The sequence below is a fragment of the Heliangelus exortis genome, chromosome 2 (genome assembly GCF_036169615.1).
Source record: "Heliangelus exortis chromosome 2, bHelExo1.hap1, whole genome shotgun sequence".
NCBI classification, from domain to species: Eukaryota; Metazoa; Chordata; class Aves; order Apodiformes; family Trochilidae; genus Heliangelus; species Heliangelus exortis.
In genome coordinates, this window is record NC_092423.1 from 5,612,475 (window position 1) to 5,637,597 (window position 25,123).

The following is a 25,123-nucleotide window of genomic DNA, read 5'->3' on the forward strand; positions in this document are numbered from 1 at the left end:
ACTCAGTGCTGGTGAGGCCACACCTCGAGTCCTGTGTCCAGTTCTGGGCCCCTCAGTTCACGAAGGAGATTGAGGTGCTGGAGCAGGTCCAGAGAAGAGCAAGGAGGCTGTGAAGGGATCCAGCACAAAACCTGTGAGGAAGGGCTGAGGGAGCTGGGGGTGTTGAGGCTGGAGAAGAGGAGGCTCAGGGGAGACCTCATCACTCTCTACAACTCCCTGAAAGGAGGTTGGAGCCAGGGGGGGGTTGGGCTCTTTTCCCAGGCAACTCTCAGCAAGACAAGAGGGCACGAGGTCTCAAGTTGTGCCAGGGGAGGTTTAGGTTGGACATTAGAAAGAATTTCTTTACTGAGAGGGTGATCAGGCATTGGAATGGGCTGCCCAGGGAAGGGGTGGATTCTCCATCCCTGGAGATATTTCAAAAGAGCCTGGATGTGGCACTCAGTGCCATGGGCTGGGAACTGCAGTGGGAGTGGATCAAGGGTTGGACTTGATGATCCCTGAGGTCCCTTCCAGCCCAGCCAATTCTATGATTCTATGAATCAGGAAAAACAGGATGAGCAGAATAGAACTGGGAACCTGAAGTGGGATTAAGGATTAAGATCTTTGTGGGAACCAGCAACACTTTTTCCTCCCTTATCAGACTTGGGTTGAAACAACCCACTGAATGAATGCAACAGCAACACCTGACTTTCGAGGCATCCAAAATGCTGAGATTTAAAAAAAAATGATACAAAATAGGTGGGACTTGGATTCTATGTGAATTCAGGAGTCGTCTTGGTTTAAAAATGTGGAGATGTGTTTTCCACTACAGAGCTGGGAAACAAAAATACAACATTCATCTCCGTGTGCTCATGTGGCCACTGGCAGTCTTGTCAGTGTGCATTTTAAATTTTAATTTCCATCAAAGTCTGTGCCAGTCCTTAAAAGAAGGCTTATTGTGGGCCTAATCCTGTCCCATTGATCTAAGTCAATAGAGTTTTAGCACTGCCTTCAGGGGGAGGATTTTTCAGCCCAAAATAAAAGAATTCAAAACATGGTTCTGACTTTAAAACCAACTGTGGTAAAATTAAGCATATATAAGTCTCCTTTTGTTGGTGGTGCCTGGCTCAGATCCATTTCTAACATACTTTTAGCTATCAGAAATATGACACTGGCCACCCAAGTGCATGCTCTGGGGTAAAACCTGTTTTTAATTGCTATATAAACTCCTTTTATAACACGGTTAAAAGATCACAGAGACAGTTCCGAGCAGTAATTAAAGCATATTTAGCAAATATTAAAAAATCACACAGCAGAGGAATGTTTAACACAGATGAGTAGGAAAAACAAACAGCTTTTGAGTTGGAAGCTGTGCCTCATGACAGACTCTGCAGCAAGATGGGACTGCAAGCCTCCTGCTTCTGTAGGCAAAAAAAAAAAAAAAAAAAAGAAAAGAAAAAGAAAAAAGAAGGAAGGGGTTGTTGTCCCACACAGGTAGCACAAGTTAAAATACTGGAGTCAGACCATGATTTTGGCAGGGTAAACTGGCCTTCTACAAAGCCTGGTTTATCAGAGGCATCTTAGGAATTTGTCCTAATAAAATAAAAAAATATGTGCACGGATGTTCCTTGATATTCCTGACATCAAGCTACAAGAAGAGCAGTGGCCAGCAAAGAATGAAACCTGGTAGAGAAGTTTCCAGACAGTTTTGATGGTTATTATCATGCCCAGCAATAGCAAGAGATGCACTGTTGTATCTATTTTACATCAGAAGAAAAACAATCCAAAACCTCCCCAAGCTGCAAACACCTATTATATATGAACAGCAGAACCTATATGTAGGCTCATGGTAGCTGTTAGCCCCATAATCCTAATTCTTTTCATGTTTTGGTTTGTTTTCTTTTTTTTTTTTCCTCCACTGAGCAGCAGATGAACTTCTGAATGCACCCAGATCACCAAACATCCAGCTTTGGACTTGAGGGTCATGATCCATAGGATGAGGGTGTTGGACATATCCATGAATGTTAAAATTGCAGTGTGGAGTGAGCAGAAGCATCCAGCAGCTGGGAAACTGGAGAACTGCTCATCCTGAGAGACGACGAAGAGAAATCCAGACCTTCATACCCATCGTAACCCCCAGAACTATTTTTAAATGTGGAATCTGGATCCTTGGAGCACCCAGCTCCACACCTGCTCACCACAGGCCTGCAGCTGGTGGGGAAAGAGAAACGGGAGACGGTGCCTTGGCTTGCTTTGGCTGGGGATTTAAACCAAATCTGAACAAGGCCATTCCATCGCTTTCCATCCTTCTGTGGCTTCCAAGGTCTCCAGCACACCACGGAACCCCCTCACAGGTCAGCTGCTCCCGGGTTTTGGGGAGCTGCTGGCATAGTGGCTGCTGGCACCCTCCCGTCTCTGAACTCCCCTCACAGAAGGCCCAGGCCCCACGCCAGGCCCTGGGCGCTCCACCGGCCAGCTGCTCCCAAGTTTTGGGGGGCTGCTGGCACAAGGCCTGCTCGCACCCTCCCGTTCTCTGAATTCCCCTCACGGCACACCCAGGCCCCACGCCAGGCCCCGGCCGCCCCTTCCCGCCGCTCCACGGCCTTCGCCCCCGGACCCGCTCAGAGGCCCCGCAGGCTCTGGAGAAGGAGGAGCTGTGACTGACAGCGTGCCAGCCAATAGGAGCTGCGGACGCGGCCGTTGGCAGCCAATCGCAGCTCAGAATGGCTCTTAAACCACCGCTTCTCCCGCCCCTTCCCTGAGGGCGGGGAAGATGTGGCCGGCCGCCATCTTGTGTGCGGCATCCCCGCCCTTCCCTTTCTCTCCCTTAACGCCTCTCCCTCCCGCCGCTTGCTTTAGGCAGCGCGCCTTACCGGCCCATCCCGCGGCGGCGGCGGTGAAAGCCGAATGAAGCGCGGCGGAGCGCGGGGCGAAGGGCAGCGACGCGGGGCCGCCACGCTCAAGATGGCGGCGGGCGGCTCCCCCCCGCCTTGGCGGGCGGGGCGTGGCGTGCGTGCGCGGCGTGCGCGGGTGACGTTGGAGCGCTCTGGGCATGGGCAGGTGGAGGGAGCAGGCGAAGTTTGGCCGGCGGTAGCGGCGGAGGCAGCGGCGGGGTTGCGGGTGCCGCTGCCGGTGGGGGCTCGGGGGTAGCCGGGCAGGGGAGGGCAGGGCAGGGTCGGGTCTCTCCGCTCCCTCGCTCCTGCGTGGCACTCCCACTCGCGGCGCGGAGGGCGGGCGCGGCGCGGCCATGGCCGAGGACCCCAGCGCGCTGCCCTGGTCTATCAACAAGGATGACTACGAGCTGCAGGAGGTCATCGGTGAGCGGCGGCGGGGCGGGACGGGACGGGGACGCGGGGGCCTTGCCCGGCGTCTCTACACGCTGCGGAGGGGACACGGGGTGCACCTTGGCCGTGAAGGGTCGGGAGGTGTAGGGGGTCTGCGTGTGTCCGCTGAGGGAAGTGTGGAGGGGTCTGTTCCCCTCTCAGGTGAGGAGGGGTCTTGCCCCACATCCCCCTCATGGTGAGCGGGTGTGTGCCCCCTACACCCTGTGTGACTGTGGAGGGTGTGAGGGGCGTCTGCTCTTCCCCATCCCGCGGGGTGTGGGAAGGAGGCCCCTTTGCTGAGGGGGATTCCGCCCCTTTTAGCGAGGGAAACGAGTGTGTGGTGGGTGTCTGCCCCCCTGCCCTCACTCCGAAGGGGGTACCTTGGGGCTCAGTACCCCTTTCCCCCCGGGGTGGGCTCTCTGTGTTTAGGGGGGTCGGGCCTCGGGCTCCACTTTTGCGGTGTCTCCTGGGGGGCGGGTCCCCCTCCTCAGAGGGCTGTCCGGGACCTACAGAGGGGGACGGGGGTCTCCCCTACCCCCAGCAGAGACCGGGGGTACCCTCCTGGCAGGGCTTCACCTCCAGTCTCCTCCTGTGTGCATCTCCTCATGGGGAGGGGGTCCGGGCTATGGAGGGGAGGGGGGGGGTTCTGCTGCCCGCCTGTCACTTTAGGATGTGCTGGGCGGGAGGTGATCGGCAAGGAGCAAACTCCAGAGTTTACGTGGGATTTATCCATCCCGGGCACCCTCATTCCTTGCGGGGCGGCAGGAGGGGGGGTGTTGGGGGTGCGGTTTCCCTCTCTATGGTTTCATGAACCCCGCGTTGCTTTGGTCTGTGCTGGGGAGAGAGGGTTTTGCGGTGCCTCCGAACGAGCCTTTTATCCTGGGGTTTTTGGCTGCTGCCGCTGTGAATTTTCATTCATTGTCCTCACAGCTCGAGGCCCTGGCCCCTGCTCTCTCTCTTTCTCTCTCTCTCTCTCTCTCCATTAAATGATTTTTCTTTTTCTCCCTGACTCTCTCTTGACTTTAAACTGCACAGTTAGCAGAGGCCTCCCGCTGTACTGATTTATTGGCTGTCTCAACCATTTTGTTAGGGTATGCGTTTGAGGGATATATTGCTCTGGGGCGAGTGTGTGACACATCCGAGGTGGTGCTACAGGTGACTCTAAGGTCAGTGCTCCTTGTCTCACTCTCCGGAGGTATGAAATAAAGCAGGAGGTGGCAGATCAGGCTCCTGGCTAAAGGCTTTTAGGAAGGTGGTTAATTTTTAGAGGAATCTTTGTGGAGTGCTTTTATTTGAAGTTTATAAATGACGTAGCACTATCATGCCCAGCCTTCTGTCTCTGCCTCACAGGGAGACCGGTTTTCTGTTAAGGAGGGTGGGAGAGTTGGTGAAAATGCTGTTTTAAGAGATTAAATTCTTGGCATTGTTTAAAAGTAGGAAGGAACTAAAGCTTGTGGAGGGGGGGGAAATCCTTCTGAAAATCCCTGTTGCTTTGTCGAATCAGGCTTTGTCCTCTCCTTTTGCTCAATGGGAGCAGCAGTGCTTTAGGAAGAAGGCAAACTCTGCTTAAGAAAAAAGGAAAGTGGAATCTTACAGTTCAACCCTTTAAACCTCCCTTGGAAAATGCACCCTGGGGAGGAAAATGTTCAGCCTCTTTGAGGAGCAGGAGATAAAGGTGTGAAGAGGAAGGGGGAGAACATGCCACCCATTTCCCAGGGAAGAGGAACTAGATCCATGTGTATAGGAAATGTTTTTTTTATTTATTTCCTTGGGAGCCTACAAAGGGGTACTCTGTAGCCCAAACCATGTTTTTTGAGCTTGACTGTCCAATGATAGGAAGTGAGCAGACCATCTGAGAATGTAACTGGGGAGCAGGGTGGGATGGGAACAAAAGGGAATGTAAATGCACTTCTGCTGCTAGAAGAACTTGCTGCTTGAGATGCACATCCTACTGCCTCAAAGCAGATGTGTTGTCTGCTCGTGTTAGCTGACAGAACCTGTGAGAGAAAGCAGGGAAGAAGTACATTATTTCTTCTGTCATTTCCCTGTCCCTCTGTAAACCAAGTTTCTGGATGTTGCCTGTGCACTGAAAGATTGTGTTAGTGTTATGGTGTGTGATGGAGTTTGTGTGTATTGAATGTGTGTATTGCAAACATAATTTCTCTCTTTAACTTTTCTCTTCCCCACCCACCCCCTCCCTTACTCATTGGCATGTCTGCCAATGTCCTGGATGGAGATGTGACCTGAGGTTCTTAGCACGTGTATGGTCTGTGGCACAAAATGTCACTGTTAACTGAGCTGGACTGACTTGCCTCCAGCTTCATGACTCCTGTAAACTTCAAGGGTGGTGTGGCTTTTTTTTCTTTTTTTTAGCTCTACTTCTGTAGAGCTGTAAAAGTCTTCTAGCAGGGAACAAAGAGGCATCCTGGTGTGGAAAGAGATGAACATTGCACTGGTGCTTTTAAAGGCTTTAACTTGTTTCCTGATGAAAAACATTGCTTTTTAGATTTAGAGTCTGACAGTCAGTACATTACAGTCAGCTATTTTTCCACATCAGAATAAGGGAAATCCATGCATAGTCCAGTTCCTTAATTTGTGGTGGTTTTGCCTGAAAAACCCCCATGTGTGGTTTTTGTTTGATGTGGATGGCTCCATACCACTTTGGTGCAGGGACTGAAAGAGCAAGTTTTCTATCTGCAAAGAGAACTTCTCTTGTTAAACTGCCCTCCTGATTCTGGCTAATACTAAAAAAAAAAAAAAAAAAAAGATTACTCAGCACTGGGAATGACTCACACTGTTATAAAGGTATGGATTAATGCCTGCATTTATTATTCTTGGTTAGTGTTAGTAACTGCTGAGTAGCCTTCTTAGGTTAAAAAATCTTCTATTCCACTGAATCAAGGAACCTTGCTCAGGATAAGAACCTGACTTTCATTTAAAGGATAAAATGGAGTTGGGGTGGGAAAAGCAATTTATTAAGCATTTCTGTGGAACGTATCCCCAGAGTAGCAATAGTCTGCTGGTGAATACCACCTCTGGAGGCACCTAAATTCTCATCTTAAAAGCAAAATGTAGCCTGTGCTAGTGGCTGTGAAAGTGGTGGTCTGAGTGTGGATTGCATATAAATCATAGCAGGTGTCTTTCTGAAGCCTGAAAAAAAAATATAATTGACCTCATGCTGCTTCTGCTGATCAGATGCTCACACACATGGGTTCTCACAATTCCTGTTGGAAATGCTGGTAGCAGTAGTGAAGTTGATTGGAACTGGGTCATTCTCATTCTGCTACTTTTTTGGGAAGAGGAGAGCTGTGCTGGCTGTGACTGTTTGATTTAGAAGCATCCTCTTTGCTGTGAACGGGCTGTGCCAGAAACAGAAGATAAATTAGTGGTGGGAGTGCTCCCTTGCTCTGTTCCTGTGCCCTTTCTCCCCTGACAAATTCCTTCAGAGTGATGAGGACAGGGCAGGCTGCACAAACAGATGTGGTGGGAGTTTCTTCTCCCCTCAGAAATCAAGCTTGGATTGAAAATTGAAGTAACCATTTACTCAACAATTAGGTTTTGTAATGAATGTGGTTCTTGTAGCTTTAGAGTTGGGCTTTGCCTCTGAACACATTTAACCTTTAGAGCTGAATATTTAGATTTCTAGCCATGTCCTCCCCAAGCTGTATGTGTGAGCTCATGTATGCCTGTGTGGGAGAAATTTTCTTTTGCAGGTATAGAGGAATGTCTTAGAATTAGAGTTTCTGCTCCTCTAAATTTCACTAAAATCTTTGTCACCCATCTTGGACTTGAATGGTAGTCTCACCTACTGGAAAAGCACTGAAAAGAGCAGCCTGTAAGTACTTGCCAGGCATGATCAAAGTCTTTGGATGTAAAAACCATGGTGGAATGGGAGGTTCTTGTCCAATGTTAACTTTTTAGGTTACTTTTTTAAAGCTTGGTGTTTTGTTTTTTTTTTTTTTGTTAACCTACATGCTTGTTGCAGTCAGTTTCATATGCCTATTTAAAATCCATTCAAGAAAAATGTTACACTCTGTAAAATATAACTGCTTGAGAACTGAATTGAGTGTTTAGACTTCAGTCTTGCTGCCATATGTTTTGTTTTAGCATTTCCTCACAGATTCCCACTCCTCCCCCCCAGCCTAGCTAAACAAAACTGATTCCTACAGTGTATTCCCAGTATTCAGGCTGGTTAATTCATTTGAAGACTTGGTATGTGTGCTGCTTTGTAAACTTTTTCCTACTAAAGCTGGTAAAAAAAAGCCTTTTTGTTGTTTTATAGTATGTTAAAGCTTATGTAGAATTATCTTTGGGCAGATGTAGATTTTCTTTTTTTCCCAAAACATCAGCAGTCATTTGTAATACTTGTTCTGCTTGGGCACTGATGTGGGTGATGCTCATTACCACAGTTTCTCAGCTGCTTTGACACAGGCAAATAACATTTTCTTGTCTATTCCTGATTGAGATTGAATAGCCAGGAAACTCCTGCATCCAGGCTGCCTTTCCTCTGAATACTTGGCACACCTCATGTCTTTTAGACCTTTGATACCATTGCTGTACTAGAATAGGGCTGAACTGAGTTGAGCTTCACCTCTTGGGGAGTGAAAGTAAAGGTGTTCAGTTGTGTCTTTGTTTGGTGCTTCTGTTGTTTGCTTTTGTGATAGGGAGGAGGATAAAATGCACAAGGAAGCAGACTGAGGACGTACAAAATCCAGCAGTAGTGTAAGAGGCTGGCTGGGAAAAATCCATTGTTGTCATCAAAGCTGATTTGTGGGGAGGAGAGAGATTGTTCCCACTGCTTTTGGCTATTCTGGAGTATTTAAAAAAGAACAAACCACCACCAAAAAACCCAAACCCAACCAAACCCAAGCCATATGGAGTGTTTCATGTGGAAGTAGTTCACTTTCCTGTGGTTTGTTTCTGTGTGGTAGTTGCTTCCAGTACTGCTAGGTTCCTGGACTTATTAATATTTAACACTTCCATTTCTCAAGAACTCCCTTTAAAATAGTTTCAATTTAATGCAAATATCTTGGCTGGTGCAGGGAAATTTGGATGTGCTGTGTCCCTGAGCACACCTGAGGAGGGGTGTACGTGCTGGCTGACAAATGCATGTCTGGGAGGCTTCTTCCTTCTGCAGCTAATGAAATCTTGGAGAGCAGCAACTCTTCCTCAGAACATTTGTCTATTTAAACTTGGCAGCACCTACTTTATTTCTGAGTGTTACCAACTTGCCCCCCGAGTCAGTGTCTAGAGATGCACTCATTAAAAGTTGGAGCTGTTTAAAATGCTGGGCAGTAACAACAGTTTTTACTGCTGATTGTGTAAGGGTTGGACTTGATGATCTCTGAGGTCCCTTCCAACCCAGCTAATTCTATGATTCTATGAGTTGTGAAAAACTTCATTTGAGTCAAATTTTCTAGGGAGATTTCCCCCAAAATGCATGATAGCCACCATAAATCTCTGAGGCAGTAAATTAGCTGTGGACATGCTAATGGTGTGCTTGTAAGCTCAGTGTTATTAAACTTTCTTAATAGGGAGAGACAGACTTGAGAGCTTTGTGGGTGCAGAAGAATAGCTGTTAGAGCAGTGGAATTTGGCATTGCAGAATCTTTGAAATATCAGGATCCTGAGAATTCCCAGATGAGTTTAGCCTATTACCCTGTGCTCCCTTTGAAATCCAACGGAGATGCAGACACAAAGAACATGGCTTTCCAAGTTGCTGCAGTTTCCTGTGACTTCACCTAGGGCTGTTCAGTCTTGACATTTGTATAAAAAAAATATCAAACTCAGTCTGTCTTCCTAGCAGCCATGTGGGAAAGTCTCAGAGGCAGGGGTAGGTCCCTGACTGACAGGCAGTCCAGGTTCTTTATCAGAAGGTCACTGCTGCTGGTGTAGGAGAGATGTGGTACCTCTGATGTGCAAAATAATGCTGATGAAGTCAGCTGTTCTAAGAGCAAAATCAAAGGTGTGTGAGTAAGACAAGATCACTGCAGCAAATAGTGTAAATGCAGCTAAATGACAACAGAGTTACAGGTACCTGACTAGGTCCATGATGCCATTTCAGTATTTCTCGTGTTCCTCTTGTGCATGAACACAAATGCAGTGTGGGATTCTGTCAGTTTGAGCCCTTAGGTTTTCTGGGTGGGGTGTTTACCTTGAAACTGCTCATGTGTGGGGTTCTCATGTGAGACATCACAGCCTCCACAGCCCTTGTTTTTGACCAGGTTATGTGCTTGTGTCCTGTATTACAACCAGGTGGGGATTTGTGGTGATCCAAGTGGAGAAAGGAAAAATCTGTTGTTTTTTTCACCCCTACTCAATAGCTACCATACAAATGTTTTATATTAGCAATACAATGCAACAGCAGTGTTTTGTTTTGTTTTTTTCCGAGGCCTTCCTCTCACCATTTCCCAAGGTTCTTGAAGATTGGTGTTTCCTGATGTGAGTGCAGAACAGCACACAGAATTTTTTCTTAACACGGATTTTATTGCAATTAAGAGAAATTTCACCCCAGAAAAAAAATAGTTGGAATAGTTGATTCATCAGACTGAAAAATAAGTCTCATACAAGGATTTCTTACACCTGTTTCATTTGTGCAATGGAAAGTCTTCAGGGGACAGCTGTCTTCCAGTCTTGAAGGCTTCACAAGTCTGATCCATGAATGAAGTGCAGAGTAAAATCAGAGCACTGATTCATCTCCTTCCCAAATCACCAAATTAACTGAGTCTTCCCTCCACCTCCCACCCCTTAAATATTCATACAGCTTGTACAGCATGCTTGTGAAACAACACTTCCAAACACTTAACTCAGTTGAATTAAAATGCATTTTTGAGGCAATACCCAAAAGCTCTTCTGAATGAGGTTCTGGTTTCTGGCCAGATTTCAATTTTCTGCCCCATCCATTTTGTCTTGAAAGCTACTGAGCTGCAGGTAGGGGAGAGAAAAAATTCTTGTTTTGCTTCTATTCAGTCTTTCATGCTAAACTGAGTTTGTGCCATTCTCCCAAATGGATATTTCCTTCAGGCAGGAAATGAGCCTATGTAAATTCATCCTGGAGAGAGAAGGTAGAGCAGCTGTTAAAGAATAGTGTGAGCTGAAATATGTTGATGATCATCTCTTACTGTAGTGAATTCTTGGCTTTTGCCAAAATTTTAGTGCTTTATAGTAATGAATGGCAATTTAAGCAAAAGCTTTACTCTTTACTGCTAGCACCTTGCTATTAATAAAGCTCTGTGGGAGGATGCTGTTTCTTTTTCATCCATCTACAGAACTGTTAATTTAAAACTGCAGAGTAAAATTTTGACCTTGAGTACCCTCCTGAGTCTTTTGGTAAGATCTGAGGATGTGGCTTGCCCTGTGGTATCCCCTGCAACCTTATTGTGTGGAAGAGGTTAAGTTGCAGTTTGTCTTAGAGCACAGTTAATTGACAACTTTTACAGTTTGGTCTTTTTTTTTTTTTTTTTTGGTTTTTTTTGAGTGGAGAGTGTTGTCAAGTAGGAAATTGTTCCAAAAAACCCCCCTAAAATTGTTAACAGAGAATTGTATTTCCATGCTTGAGGTCAGTGTGTGGGATTATTGCATTTTCTGACAATGCAGCTATGTTTTGCAAAACTGTAGGTTTTTTTTTAAGTGTTGGATGGAAGCTCTGTAGTTACATTGGACAGGTTATGCATTTTCTTTTTCAGTGAGGTCTGAGTTAAGCTGTTGCTCATTTTTGGTCTTCAGGGGATTTTAAGTCTGTTTTCTTGGGTTCCAGGATTAGTTCCAGCTCTCTGAAAACGAAGCTTTGGAAAAAGTGCAGAGAGCAGTAGAAAATGGTAGCATTTGAGAAGTGAGAGAGCAACTTAATAGCTGTGGGATGAGAGCCCCTCAAGAATATTTTTAAGAAAATCAATTGGCTGTGCTCGGAGCTGATACCTGTTGAGATAAATGGGGCAGCAAAACAGCAGTCAGGCAGTTCAGGCCATCTCCATCTTCAGGTGGGTAACACAATGTTAGGTTATTGTGGTGGCTTAAAAATTAATAAAGAAGATGCTTCTTGTCACGGAGTAAACACCTTTCCTGCAAAATCCCCAGGGATGAATTTCATTATGTCAATTTTCAGGACACAAGCTGCTGTCATTAATTTTTTTTTTTTTTTTCAGAGGTGCAGACCCAGAAAAGTCTGCTGGGGTCAGGGAGTCCAGTTCCCTGCTATAGCTGATGCCAAACTGTATAATCTCTATACCAAATTAATGAGGGCTTGTATTTGAAATGGCTCATGGGGGGATTACAGGCACATGTTCTATTAAATGCTCAAACCTTCCTGTGACCCTGTCAGTGCTGGATGAAACAGCTGCTTAATGGATTCCCTGTGACAGTGGGAAGTAACAGTGCCTTCTCTCTTACAGCTTGTGTTTTTTGGTGATTGTTTTGGTGATTGTTTTCCTGATGCTGCTTGCTTTATGTTCAGGCTGTATCTGCAAAGAACATGTCCCAGTGAAGGCACGGGTGACCTGCAGCTTGGTGTTCATTCTGTCTCTAAACCTTAAATGCCTTGGAGACAAGTGTCTCCATTTTGTGAGTCCTTACGATCTGCTAGCTGAAACTGAGTCCTTTGGAAACTTGGTGTTACATGTCCTCACTTACAAGAACTTTACCTCCTGGACCACTTCTTTGTGAACTTCCTTCTGTCCCTCACCTTGTGAGGCAGTGTACTAAACCTGTTGAAAGCTGAGGCCCATCCTCTCACTAAAGTAAAAATGGTAATCCAAGATGCCAAATGCTTTCTAATAAATAACTTGGTATTAACAGCTAAGAAATACTTGGGTATTAACCTTCAGAAAACTGTACTCCACTGGAAAAAAGTGTCCCGAGCATGAACTCTTTTCTTGTTGAACAACTCACTGGTGCAGATCTTTTTTTGAACAGATGATGGATGGACTTAGCAGCCTGAGCATAGTTATTTGTCCAGATCCTGAGGCTCAGGATGGTTCTCATTACTCTTGGTTTGAAGAATGTAATTTTAACCACTGGGCTAATCTTGTGTGTGCTGAATACACTCATAGATGCAGAAAAGATTTGTTCAAGCTATTTCCTGAAAAGAAAAGATAATAGCCTTCAAGAGAGGACATATCTGATACTTAAAAGCTTATTTACCTAAAATAACCACTGTACTATCAAACATCTGCACTGTATGCAGACAGAGTGTTCTGTTTAGTGGAATCCTGGCCAAATAAAATATCCTCTACAGTTGACAATTACAGTTGAAACAGAGTTCAGAGATAAAAAAGGTTTGGAGGGAAGAAAGGAGAGCACTGGTTTGGCTACTGTACCAGGGCTGTGTTTTGAGCCTTGGTAATACCTGATGACAGCCAGCATGATATTTACATTGCTGCATATACCATAAAGACAACTGACAGTGATTAAAAGGGAAGGATAAACCTTCTCCAGTAATATTGCTGTGTTTGGAAATTAGATGTTTTGAGTCTGCTTTCCATCGTGTAGAATTAGTGCTGCATAGCTGCAGTGCTCTTTAAATTAGCCAGAGATGCTGGCACAAAATCAAATAAATATAATTGGTTTCAAACTGAAAATCTAATTTAGGCATGCTAATAGCATCTTAAGTAAATGTGGCAGGTCGTGCAGGACTTGTGTAACTGGCCCTTGGAGCTTTCTGAAGCTACTGCCATGGGGAAAACTCACAAGAGGCTTTCTCCAAATCACCTGGGCACCTTGTGCAGCCAGAGGGCATTTGGGTTTTCTGGGGAGCTTCTGGTCAGACTGTCAGGGTGTCAGTAGTGTTTCTCTCCTTTTTAAGGTGAGCTTCAGGTTATATCATACCTGGTTAAGGGCATGATAGGGGTGTATGCTAATTGGAATTAATTTGGAGTTCCCCAAGGGCTGCAGATCAGGCATACAGTCAATAGCAACACCCTCTGCTATGCTTTGCTTGCTTACAGTCAGTGAGGAGAATATCAGATCAGCTGATACTTGCCCTTGTTATTTCTTCTCTCTGCTGATATAATCTATAACCATTTTTTTTCCTCTTTTCTTTTTTTTCCTTGCATTTCTTGTTCTAGAGCAGAGTGAACACCTGGGGGGCTGTGTTCAGCAGGGAGGCAGCTGAAAGCCTGGCTCAGCAGCATGCACTATGAACTGGTGACTGTAGGTGAAGCTGTGCAGTGGTGAAATCAAGCAGCAAAGTGATCCAGTGACAATTTTGTCAAGATATCTTGCTGGCAGGCTTTGCATGGCCAACCCTATTCCTCACGCTTGGTTCCAGTCCTGGCCTGTGTTACATTGACAGGCTGACTGTTCTCCTTCCACCTCTGTTAGTTCTGTGCTTAGTCTGTAAGGATTCCCAACTGAAATGTTTGCTGAAGGTGGGAAAACAGATGACCTTTTTCTGTGGTCAGGGCCTAAGAGATATCGAAAGAGTTTCAAGAGAACAATGCAGCGTGGGGTGGGGTGAAAATTTCCACAAGACTCCCCTTCCTTTCTTCAGAAACTTTGGCATTGAGTCGTGCAGTTTACAGTAGCTGGATCTCTCCAGCTTAGAAATCAGAAAGTCATTTATTTATAAAGTGGAGTTGGATGGGGCCATGGGGAGATGCACCCAGCCCCGGCTATTGTCTCTCAGTTGCTGATGGTCCTGATGGCTCATTTCTTACAAGTGACTGGATTTGGGTTTGTCTTCCTCATTTTGAGTTCATTAGCTGAATTAGACCTGGGCAGCGAGTCTGCAATGTTGAAGTGTTTCTGTATTGATGGACCACTGGAGGGGAAGTGTGTTTAAACAAGTGCTGGCAGGACTGTGTCATCTTTACTGGTTCATCATCACTCTCTGCTCTTCACAGAGCATTAGGAATCCTGAAAGACATTGTCTTACATGGGCAGAAACCTCTGAGCTCTGAACACAGCAATTGAGTTTCAGTGGTGTTGTCAACAATGAGAGCTCTCATCAGGATGGTGAATAATTCACTGTCAGCAAGCTTATGTGCAGTTCAACTATTTTGGCTGTATTTCTAATTTGACAGCTGAGTTTGAGAATTCTGCTTCTCCTGATTTTTTTTTTTAAATTTTTTGAGCATGCTGTGTTAATGCTGGGATATTAGTTTTCTGTTGAACACTGCAGGTACAAACATGAAATGATTAAGCAAAGATTCTGAGGTTATGGGAAAAACATGAAATTGAGTCATAGCAACATAAATCCCTAAGGTGAGCACCATTTGAAATAAATCATCCCGCATCTTGCTGAGAATTGCAAACTACTTGAGCTCTGGCTATGCTGGAATAAGTGACCAGGGTTGTTATGAAGTGATACACCTGTGATTTCAATGAAACAAACATAGGATTTCGGGAGTAATAATTGGCTTTGTCCCATTCCTCCTTCCAATTCTTTTATTAAAAAGTCTAGACTGTAGTCATCAGACCTGCTGGTGTGAAATAGAAGTAATTTGTATTTAAGTCTTAATTCTGTGCCTGGACATATTATCTCCCAATTATTACCCTATCTTAATAGGGTGGTGTCCAGCACATGCCCTGTGTCTTAATGTACCTGCAGTCATCTTTGGCTTGAACCCAGCTGAGTGTTTCCAGCTCAAGGTGAGCCAGAAAGAGGTCTGAGTGTGTTTCACTCAGTGGTGTGAGTTATGCTGTGCTGAAGGGTGGGGGCACATTTTTGTCATTGAGCACACGGAAATGGGAAGTTTCAGATGGATTTATTTAAAGCAGGGTTGAGCTATCCTTTTGGAAGCTTTTTCCTCAGAAATAAGAGGGCTGTTACTCTCTGGTATATTTGAGAGTTCAGCTGGTATGCCTGCCTGCAGGCAGTTAGTGGGGATTGCTGGTTTTCTTCCACCCCCAATATAGACTTTAAATTGGCTTCCTCAAACTGTTCAGTTAAATCTGCTTTTGCTTGCTGGTTTTGCTTGTCCTTCTGTGTTATAAGAGATGATTTATTTCTTCCCTGCACTGTATTAGCTGGTATTTCTTTCCCTCTTCTCTGTTCAGTGTCTTTCTACCTCCACTGTAGATCAAATATTGCGTGACTGGAGTTGAGAGAGGGTGCCCCAAGTTAAGCCTGCCTTACTGCCTCTACCAGGGTTTTAAATAGGGCATTGCCATGTAAAGCCCTGGTTTCTCTGTGGTAAATACTATTTGTAGTAAATCTCTATCAGGAACGAGTGGTGGAAAGGTCTAGGAGTGAGCAGGGCTTTGATGCAATTCTGAGAGCTCCCTGGGGGCAGATGCACCTCTGCACTCTCTGTGTTGCTGTGGGAGGGGAGCTCTTCTCGGTCTTAGGGTTTTGCAGCTTTTTTTTTTTTTTCTTTTGTTGGCCTTCAATTGCTCTGCCTTTTCCAACCAGGCACAGGAAAACTGACAGAATTTTCCCTTACTGCTAGAAGCACCCGAGTGCTCTTCCCACTGATTCAAGAATGTAACTTCTGCCATCATTAACATTTGCAAGTCTTCCTGCAACATTGGGTTGAATAAATGACACTTTCCTATGAAAGCTTTCTCCTCACTATGTAGCAGGTTTTTTTTTTTTTTTGCTTTTTTTGGTCCCCTCTGTGGCAGTAATAGAAATGTTTGTGAATCCCATTCCAGATGCCCTTTGTTTTTGTTAATGTTATTTGCAACTTGATATGGATTGCGTCCTGTATTTTGTAGTAGGAATTTGACATGCAGTAGGGAGATGGGTTGAAGAACTGTGACTGTATTTAAGAACCATTAACACTGCATTACTTTACTTTACTCTTCCTGAATGGTGGGGCTTGTGCCAGGAAGACTTTTGACAACCATTGGACAACTCTTACCAAGTCCTGGCTGGGGAAAGGAGTAATCCCATCCTGTCTTGCGTTGGCTACAAATTTGAGTAGGCTTGTTTGGTAGCTTTTTTCCAGAGGAGGCTCTCACCAGAAACTTCAAATTAGGTAAAGGCAATAGAGGCATAACTTTGGCTTATAACCAACAGGCCTAACAATGCAAGATCAGTCAGACTGCAACTTGGTGTTTAATTTCTGGTTTAATTAGATCTGTATGTGATCTGTGCTCTGTAAGAACACTTAAGAAATTCTACTGACGGTCTTGCAGCTTCTCATTTTTTTACTGTCCTGTCCTTGGAAAGAGTCACTCACAGCTCTTTGGCTTCAGTTTGGCATCTGGAGATGGAGGTTGCTGTCCCTGTGCCTGCAGTGGCAGATGTGAATTCTGAGCCTGTGTCCCAAAGCCTCTTCGGGTTTGGGTGTCCTGTCTGGGTGGTCTGGAGTGAGGACCACATCTTTGATGTCACATCCTCGACTGAGAGACTTTTTGGTGGAGTGTGTGTACATGTGATGCCATTGCTGGATCTTCTTGTTGTTACAGATGTTCAATCCCATAAAAAGATTTGGAGTGAAGCAAACTCTACTTCTCTTGCTGCTCCTGCAGCTAATCACAAGGGATGATTCTCTGCTTGGTGTAACCAACAAGGTGTAAGATAAACCTGTTGTGAGGTCATATAAGAACCCACAGGACTTGGTTTTGATTTTTAATATATTTTTTTAATCTAAAACTGGTTACCTGGAACCTGAAAGCCATTGCCTGGTCCAGAGCAGCCTTGCAGGGAAGTGTTTTGTGTGCATTGTTCATAAGAGGAAAACCCAGGGGCACGATTACAAACGGAGCCTGCGTCACGAGCAGCTTTCTGGCACTGCTGCAGATAGTGGAGGATGGATTCCAGATCTCACTTAAAAATAGAGAGCCTGTATGTGTTTGGGGAATGGTGAAAGGAGTGGGCAGGGTTGTGCAGTGGTGTTCTGCTGAATGTGGTCTCATGCTGGAGGAGACTTAGGAGCATGTCTGTACCAGGACAGTCTGGAGGAGCCTTAATGAACGTGTTGTTGCTCTCCTCAGCTACTGGGAAGTTATAGAAAAGGAGATGGTGGACTGACTCCCCAGAGGTACATGATGAAAGGTCATTGCTGGGAGCAATGTTGGGAAATCTGATCAGATAGTGAGGTGGAAAAAAGCTTTACCGTGTGGGTGGTCAAATGCAGGAACAACCAAAAAGGTTGCAGAAATACCTGGTGTTGAAGGTATTAAAAATCAGACTGAATTTGATGCTGAGGAACTTGATCTAACTTGGGGTTTGGCCCTGTTTTTAGCAGGAGAGTGGACTAAAGATCTCCAGAGGTTCCTTCCAAGCTAAATTGCTTGTAACATAGGTGTGACCCTGGAAGAGAACATCTGATACCACAGTAAGATCAGGACTGATTCTCCAAGACTGTTGTGGAAGATGTCCTCTGTTGACTACAGCATCTGTGTGAGCAGCTGAATTTCCTTGAAGTTTTCCCAGCTCCCAGGGTACCAGAAGTGGCATGGATTTAAGGTTTGGGCAGAAATTCTGTGAACACTCTTCCTATGTGGCTCCTTACCATTGCTCATGGTGGGCAAATACTGCTGTAAAGCCAGGATTTGCTTGTGACCATTTGGCATGTCTGTTCCCATTGCTTAAGCAGAAATCTCTGCCAAAAGAACCTCTGGCTTCAATTGCATTTGCCTGGGAGGAGGCATCAGTGCAGTTCATCCCAGCCTTACTGGGAGAGCTGCAGTGTCCTTATGTGGCTGTGAAGATCCAGTTATCTTTGGAAACAGTGTATTTGAGCATGCTGTGTCCTCTGGTCAGCCCCCTGTCTTCTCATGCCTTTCTAAGTAGCCTTAAAAATTGTTGGTTTTCATAAACTTTAACAGAGATCTCAGAGGGTTTGTTTTCCTTTTTTCCTTTTTTTTTTTTTTTTTTTTTAAAAAACCTTCTGTAGTTATTTCCTGTCATATAACTTATATGAAGTGCTGGTGTCCAGCTTCCCTTGAAGGCTGCTGGTGGACTTTTGTGAGGAGTTTGTCTCAATGTGAAGTTCAGGCTGGAGCTCTGGGTGCTGAAGGTCCAGGGAGTCTGGGTGCAGAGGACTAGAGGAAATACCCTGGGAAATCAGGCTTCCCTGCCTGTTCAGGGCCTATTTGGATTAAACTGGTTTTGTTTTCAGGGATTGGTTGTATTTTATACAGAGCCATTTAGTCATAGGAACATGAAAGAAGCAAGGGTGAGAAAGGATATGTTTTCCTCCTTAGGCAGTGTTTCCTAAAGGAGGCCATGATCCTCTTCCCTAGGAATTTTGCAGCTGCTATCCTGAGGGTTGGAACTGGATCTGAGAGCCTCCAGAGGCAAAAGCAGGGGGTATTAACCAGATCCTAATACCCACTTGGGGTTTCTTTCCTCCTTCTCAGCCTTCAAACAAACGATTCTCCTGCTTTTCAGGAATGAAGCAGCAAGCATTTGGCCGTGCCCAGTTTTCATTGTTTTGCTAAGCTGTTATGCTGGAAGAGATTAACGAGGGAGCAAATTTTCTCCGAAAGCTGATCTTGGGAGAGGGAGGTGGAGGGAAGAGCCTGGGCACTGACCTTGATCAGAGTGTCTTGAGGGGAGGAAGCATGAACTGAGCAGAGGAATTAACCCAGTGCTGCCCACTGTGCTGCAGCTGAGCAGCCCCAGGGACTGCAAGTGGTGATGGTCTCAGCAGATCTGTGTCTGCTGGGGGACTTGGTTTGTCTCAGTGGTCCCACCCTGGCTTTTCTTCCTCCTTGAAGTTGGTTCATAGCAGCCAGGGGTTTAACACTTTGCTCCCTACCTTCCCCTGAATATTTGTTACCTGCTTCTAAACTTGAAAAAACTTCCTTGCCAGCCTTTCTCGTTTCTCTTTGTTGGGGTCCTCATCTCTGTCTGTGCTTGCTTTCACTTAATGTGTTCAGCATCCTTGCTGCTGCTTCTCTCCTTTCCTTCTCTTGCCACTGTGGAATTTCAGAAAGAAATGGTACAGCTGCAAAGCACCAAGTGGCCGTGTTGCTATGTTTTCTCTGCTCTTTGAAGAAGCATGGAAACCCCTCTTTGTTCAGCCTCAGAAGCACGGAGCTCCCAAGGAGCAGCTTGCTTGTGGCACATCCTGCTGCAGCTTGGCTTAATCCTTGCTTGATACGCTTTTGAGATTTCATTGTTTCTCTATAATTAAGTGCTATGGAGGAGCTGAAAGAAATGATGAATTATTAGCAGGAGAGAGGGGGGGAGCGGGGAGAGCAGGTGGTGATCGAACTGAAGAGAGCTGCCAGGGAAGTAGGAGCAGCAGGGAATTAAATGGGAGGAGTCTCGAGTTTGGATGATTCCCTGCCATGTGCCCAGAAGGATTTAGTTTGGGATTTCATTACTGTTCAAATAATGCCATACACTCGTAACAGATCAGGACCTTGTAGGCTGGGACAGTGTCCAAACACTCAGTGGAAAGCAGTTTTAGCCCTGAAGTCCTAGTGAGCATTGGTCAGGCAAGCTCAAGGACTGGGAAGGAGCTGTAGCATGCCTGGCCCTGCTTTCAATTAGTCTGCATCTATTGTTCCTTGTTGTAACATCTTAAAAAAATAAAACGCAAAGCCATTCTTTGTATAGTCACTTCTCTAAAACCCTGGACTTCATTGTGGTCTTGTGAAAGATTTGGTTGACATCAGTGCTGTCGTGTCTGGATTTTAAGAAGCATCTCTGCCAGTCATGCTCACACCAGCTGGGTTTAACTGGCAGAGAATTCCTGGGACATCATGTTGGGGAGGGAAGCAGGTGTATGCTAAAGCCATTGCACGACTGAGATATCCAGAAAGAGTCTTTGAGCACAGTTAGTCTTCTTGAGAACTGTGCAGGTAGCTTGGGAGATGAAAAGATGCAGTGTAGAGCTGACAGAAGAATGAAAAGGGTTGTGTGTTTTGAACGTGTCAGCAGCAGCAGCATTTCTGGGATCTAACTCTTTATGAAGGAATGATACAGGCACAAATGTTTGTTTTTTGTTCTGACTTCTAAGGGCTACCAACAGTGCTAGGAAATGCAGACTTGCTTTTTTTTTTGCCTTTTGTCACTACTTCTGCTGCTGCTGTGGAGTCACTTGGTGTGATTTCACTTTTCTCCCTCCAAAGAAGCAGCAGAAACATTTGGTACTGGGTGGCAGAGAGGGGCAGGTCAGTGCAACCCAGGGTTCCCAGTCAGTGGGAATATATCTGCACTGGGGCAGCTGCTCTTGTGCTGGAGTCTTCCTTCGTGTACCTACATGGCAAAGCAGCCATAGGGAGTGCACGTGGAGGTTTGCTTTTGGGATGTCTGTCCAGTGATTAATGATGTGTATTTCAGCCCTGCTCCTGGCAATCCATCCAAACTTGGCTGTCAAAATCTCTTCCCTTTGCATTTTCTAAACATTTTTTCTAATGTCGGCCTAGACTCTTCCATCGTCCTCATCCTTTGCTCAAGACCCTGCTTATGGCACTCAAACCTTGTTTTCAAAGTCCCTTGTAAATATTCTTTAGCCTGCTGTTATCCTTTTCTTCCACCTGAGTTTCTGGTAGCACTGTTTTTGGTTCTGCTGTCAGTGCTCTGTGACAAAGAATCTGTGTGCAAGTAACAAATGGCCTCAGTCTTGAACTTCATAAAAACCCCATTTGCTTCAAGAAATGGCACAGCTTTGGCAATATTGTTCTGCACATTGCTGCCTTCTCCCATTAAAATGTAAACTCCTGAGTGCAGGGAATCAACTGGCAAGCTGAAGCTGTTGTCCAGGATACACTTGGAATGCCATCTAAAGTGAAGTGGAGCTCATGTAGAAGGTACTGGTTGAAGATCAGAGGAACAGAGTCCCACAGTTCAGGGGTTTGATTTATTTCAGTGTGACTTTGGTTGATGCAGTTTTTCCCTGGATGGCAAGCTCTTTCCACACCTGATATTTTATCAGAGTTTGGTGATTTTGTGCAACTTGCTGCAGGAAGGCTCTTGATGGTGGCTTCAGTAGCCTTTGTTTGAAGATGAGATGGAAAGGTTATCTGAACATGCTAGAAAAAAAATAGCTTGTAAAATATAGTGCCTGACATGTATCGTGGGATCTGCAAGCAGGTTTTACAGTGTTAAGAACAGGAAAATTTGTTAAAATAGATGTTTTATTCCAAAATGCAAAATAGCTGTTCTTCTCTCCCTCATCAGCCCAAATGTTCTCAAGAGTTTTGTGTTGGGGTAGTGAAGAAAATAGATGAGATTTTATTTTTAGTAGGTTTTTTTTTAATAGTGGCAATAGGGAGCTCTTGAGCTATTTTCCACCTATCCTACCCCTTTTTTATTTGAATTTATTCCTTTCCAGTGATGTGTGTAAATGTGAGGAACCAAGGTCAGGGTAGAAAGTAAAGCAGGAAAGTGTTTGAAATGTGAATGCTGCAACTATTTCTGGAGGCCATCAAATACAGGTTTAACATCAAATAAAATGATTTTAAGTCTTGCTGTTGCAAGCTCCTTTTGATATCAACAGGTATGATATTGCTGAGCAGTTGAAATACAAAACTGTTATCCCTGTGTCTAGCAGATGAACAACTGTACATGGAAGACAGTGCCTTTTTCCCCTCTCTGAATTTAAATGTTCTCTGTTTTTTCAACCCAGACTGTGTGAGAACTGGAGCTGAACAGACTTGAATTAATCCTACTTTGTGTCTTTTCATAAAACGAGGGGAGATGAGAACAGCAATTAGTACATAAAAATATCTGAAAAAAATCTCATTAGTGCTGGTAGCACAAGCGTGGCTTGTTTTGGCTCTGTGGGTGAACACATCAGGTTAAAAGTCTCTCTTAAAAGCAGATGAGAAGAATCATTCCTCTGTTGTAAGTAAGCTGGAGTCTGGAGGTTTTGTGTCTGCAGAGCTGTAGTGATCACTCCAAGATCCACTTGTTTGTGTTGGCTCAGCCCAGCACTTGGATTTTGTGGCTGAGCTGGCCCAAATTGCACAGACACAGCATGGGGAGTGCCTGTGGGGTTGTCTTCAGTGGGTTTTCACCTGGCTCTGCCCTTTTTGATACCTGTCACTATCATTTTGTTCTCTGACATCCCTTCTGTTGTGCAGAACTCCCCTGAGATGTTGCTGACTCTCAATCTTTTTCCTCCACAGGGAGTGGGGCTACTGCAGTGGTGCAGGCAGCTTTCTGTGCTCCGAAGAAGGAGAAGGTGGCAATTAAAAGGATCAATCTTGAGAAGTGTCAGACAAGCATGGATGAACTCTTGGTATGTAATCAGAATTGTCTGGGGAATTGTATTTCAGGGAGCATGATCTCTGTTTAAGTGCCTCAACCTTTCTGGAAGTAATGCCAGGGTGAGGGGGCTTGAGTGGTTTCACTAGAAGCAGGTCAGTTGTCCTGGCTGGGGGGCACAGTACTTATAATGTTAAAAAGATCAGCTGGTGGAGAACTATTTGTTTAGAGCTAAGCACTTGTATAATCCCTTTGTTTTGAACAGAGTTAATGTGTAAGTGTGAAGCTCAGTTGTACCCACAAGAGCTCTGTAGTTTTAGGGGGATCTAGAGCTATGCACTTGTACAATCTATAAAATTTAAGGGAATAGTGTTGTTTTTTTCCTCTCCCCCTTTCCTGCAGTTTTTTTTTTAAATATTTTTTTCCTCCTTCACCTGCAAGGAGAAAACTGAATAAACTAGCTCTTGCTCCTAATCTGTTTCTGGTACTGATGGATCTGACATCTTGCAGGCTGTCATAGAAACTCCAACTAATTCAGAGTTCAGGACAGGAGTTAAAGTACTTTGAAGCTGTATCTCTGTAATTTTCCTCTGTGTGCCCCTTTTCTCAAGATTTTCTCAATGTAAAACATCTCCTGACAGATAGAAGAACAACTTCCTTGTTCTCACCTGGCTCATATGTTGATGGGCTTCTTGGTTCTTTCCTTTCCATGTGTCTGTGAGCTGGTGCTTTTATAGTGCAGCAGCTGTCACATCCACCTCACATATAGAATGTCTCAGGAGTTAAACTAGTCAGAAATAGGCATTCCTGTGAACATTGAGGGGTCTCAACTAAAGGTGAGAAAGCTCTCTTGGGTAAAGCAACTCTCTATTTTTTTTAACCTTAATATATTTTTTTTTCTTTTTGGTTTTACCTTGTCTTTTCACTTGCATCTTCACAGCTCTATAGTATTCACTCAGGCCCTTTTTTTGGTGGTTGAAATTAGAAAGTTAAATAGAATTCAGGCTAGCTCTACACTTGTATGATCTTCAGCAAGTCCCTTGTACCATGGTTCCCACTTACATCTAGCAATTAATGATGAGTTTGTCATTATAGGTATCTGCAAATGTGCTCTTGTAGGGAGGAAAGGCTCCATCTACTCTGTCACATTTTCGTGTGTCTGTGAAGGGTTGCATGGAGGACACCTAAGACAGGGCTTTGTTCAAATCCTCTTATGGCTTGTGCTGGTGTAGGATTTAGAGACCTTTTCCCTTTTCACAGTCTTTTTGTCCTAGTATCAACCCTTTGTGCTCTTCTCAAGTCTTTCATGTGGCTTGCCCACAGTACTTACCTCTGTTCTGCTCCTCTCTGTATTGTCATGATGCACTAGTTGAGAGTGTTTGAGTAATGGCCAATTCCAGCTGAAAGGTTTAGGTTCAGGCAGATATGCTACAGAGACTTAATGTTTTAGATAAGTACTTCTAACTGCTTATTTTATACCTCTGGCTGACCTGTTCCTCAATGTTTTTTTCTTATGGGTAGGACTACAATGAATTTCTGCTGTCAGGTCTCCTAAGCTTCCAGTTTTGTGACCAGATCTGGTGCAGGTCCTTCTGTAGGCTTATGCCTATGCAGATATTTCTGTCTTCTCATCATGTGTCAAATGCTGTTCAACAATATCTGGGATTAAAATGGGAATTTGAGGTTTTCTCATACCTGCTCTCAGTCAACAGATTTTTTGTGACTCACCTTGTAGCATTTTATAGAGTACACCACAGACATTGTTGTCTCCAACCTATAAAAATAACTGCTTTAATAGTGAGGCATTAGGCCAGGAGGCTGTTAAAAAGCAGAGAGAACCTGCTGTCAGACTGTTCTCCAACCAAAACCAGTCAGCCCCTCCTCAGAAGTCATGTTTCAGGCTGCAGAGTACCAAATTTTAATCTAACAATGTCATACAGCTACTTTAGGAGGATAAGACCTTCCTTTTGATGTGGTTGGTGAGTGATTCTACTTTCCTGTGTACCTCAGAAAGCAGATGCTTTGTCTGATCTTTGAAATAAGCCTCTGTGCTATGCCTTCAGTTGTGCTGCCAAAGTGTGCAACCCCTCTAGAAAACTTGTACATGATTTAAGGAGCACAGTTAAGTGATTAGAGCCTGATCATTCTGAGGAAAGAGTAAGAATGAAGCTCTGGGCAATACTGGGATAATCTCTTTTCAAACAAGTTCTTGTCAGAACCTGTGTCAGTTGAGCTTTAATAACCTGATTTAAGCTGATCTTTCCCATTGTTTTTAAAAGCTCTTTAAAAATGCTACTCCAGATTTTCTTTACTTGAAAATCATGGAGAAGTGGAGGAGGGAAGAGGATGGCTCTGAGCTGTAGCAGCTTCCTGGGGCAGTGGTTGCCAAGGTAGATGTTTGAAAAATGGTTTGTCCTTGGTGTGTTCTGCATTTCAGGTGGTTTGATGTCACTGCCATGTGTGAGAGCTGAAAGTATGGAAGTTCCTGAATTCCCTGCCCTGTGTTCTTACCTTCCCAAATTTTTATCCTCTCCATATGTGCTTCTTCCCCGAAGTAAAGATTCTCAAGCTTTTCAGTCTTGAGGTCTCCCTTCATGGCAGTTTCCTTGATCAGTTTAATTACCTTTTTTGAGCAACTACTTGTTATTGTAGGATTGTTTTTTGTTTTGTTTTTTTTTTTTCTAAGTGCAAATAAAAGTCCATGCAGATAAGATGTTTTAAGAATCAAGTGCAAAGAGAACTGTAGGTTCATACTGGGGTATGTTAGGCC

General features: G+C 44.6%; 1 protein-coding gene and 1 long non-coding RNA gene across 2 annotated transcripts in view; one reads left to right on the forward strand and one right to left on the reverse strand.

Moving 5' to 3' along the window:
• Positions 1-719: 719 nt before the first annotated feature.
• LOC139792012 (uncharacterized) lies at positions 720-2,974 on the reverse strand. Its single transcript, XR_011724119.1, has 2 exons — positions 2,853-2,974; positions 720-2,190 (listed from the first exon to the last, which is right to left on the reverse strand). It is a non-coding gene; the product is annotated as an uncharacterized lncRNA (long non-coding RNA).
• A 187-nt stretch (positions 2,975-3,161) lies between these two features.
• OXSR1 (oxidative stress responsive kinase 1) overlaps positions 3,162-25,123 on the forward strand; it is an 86,084-nt gene continuing 64,122 nt past the window's right edge. Inside the window, exons 1-2 of the mRNA XM_071734631.1 lie at positions 3,162-3,296; positions 22,275-22,387. Coding sequence (XP_071590732.1) covers positions 3,227-3,296; positions 22,275-22,387 — 183 coding nt within the window. The 5' untranslated portion in view covers positions 3,162-3,226. The remainder of the gene's footprint in view (positions 3,297-22,274; positions 22,388-25,123) is intronic.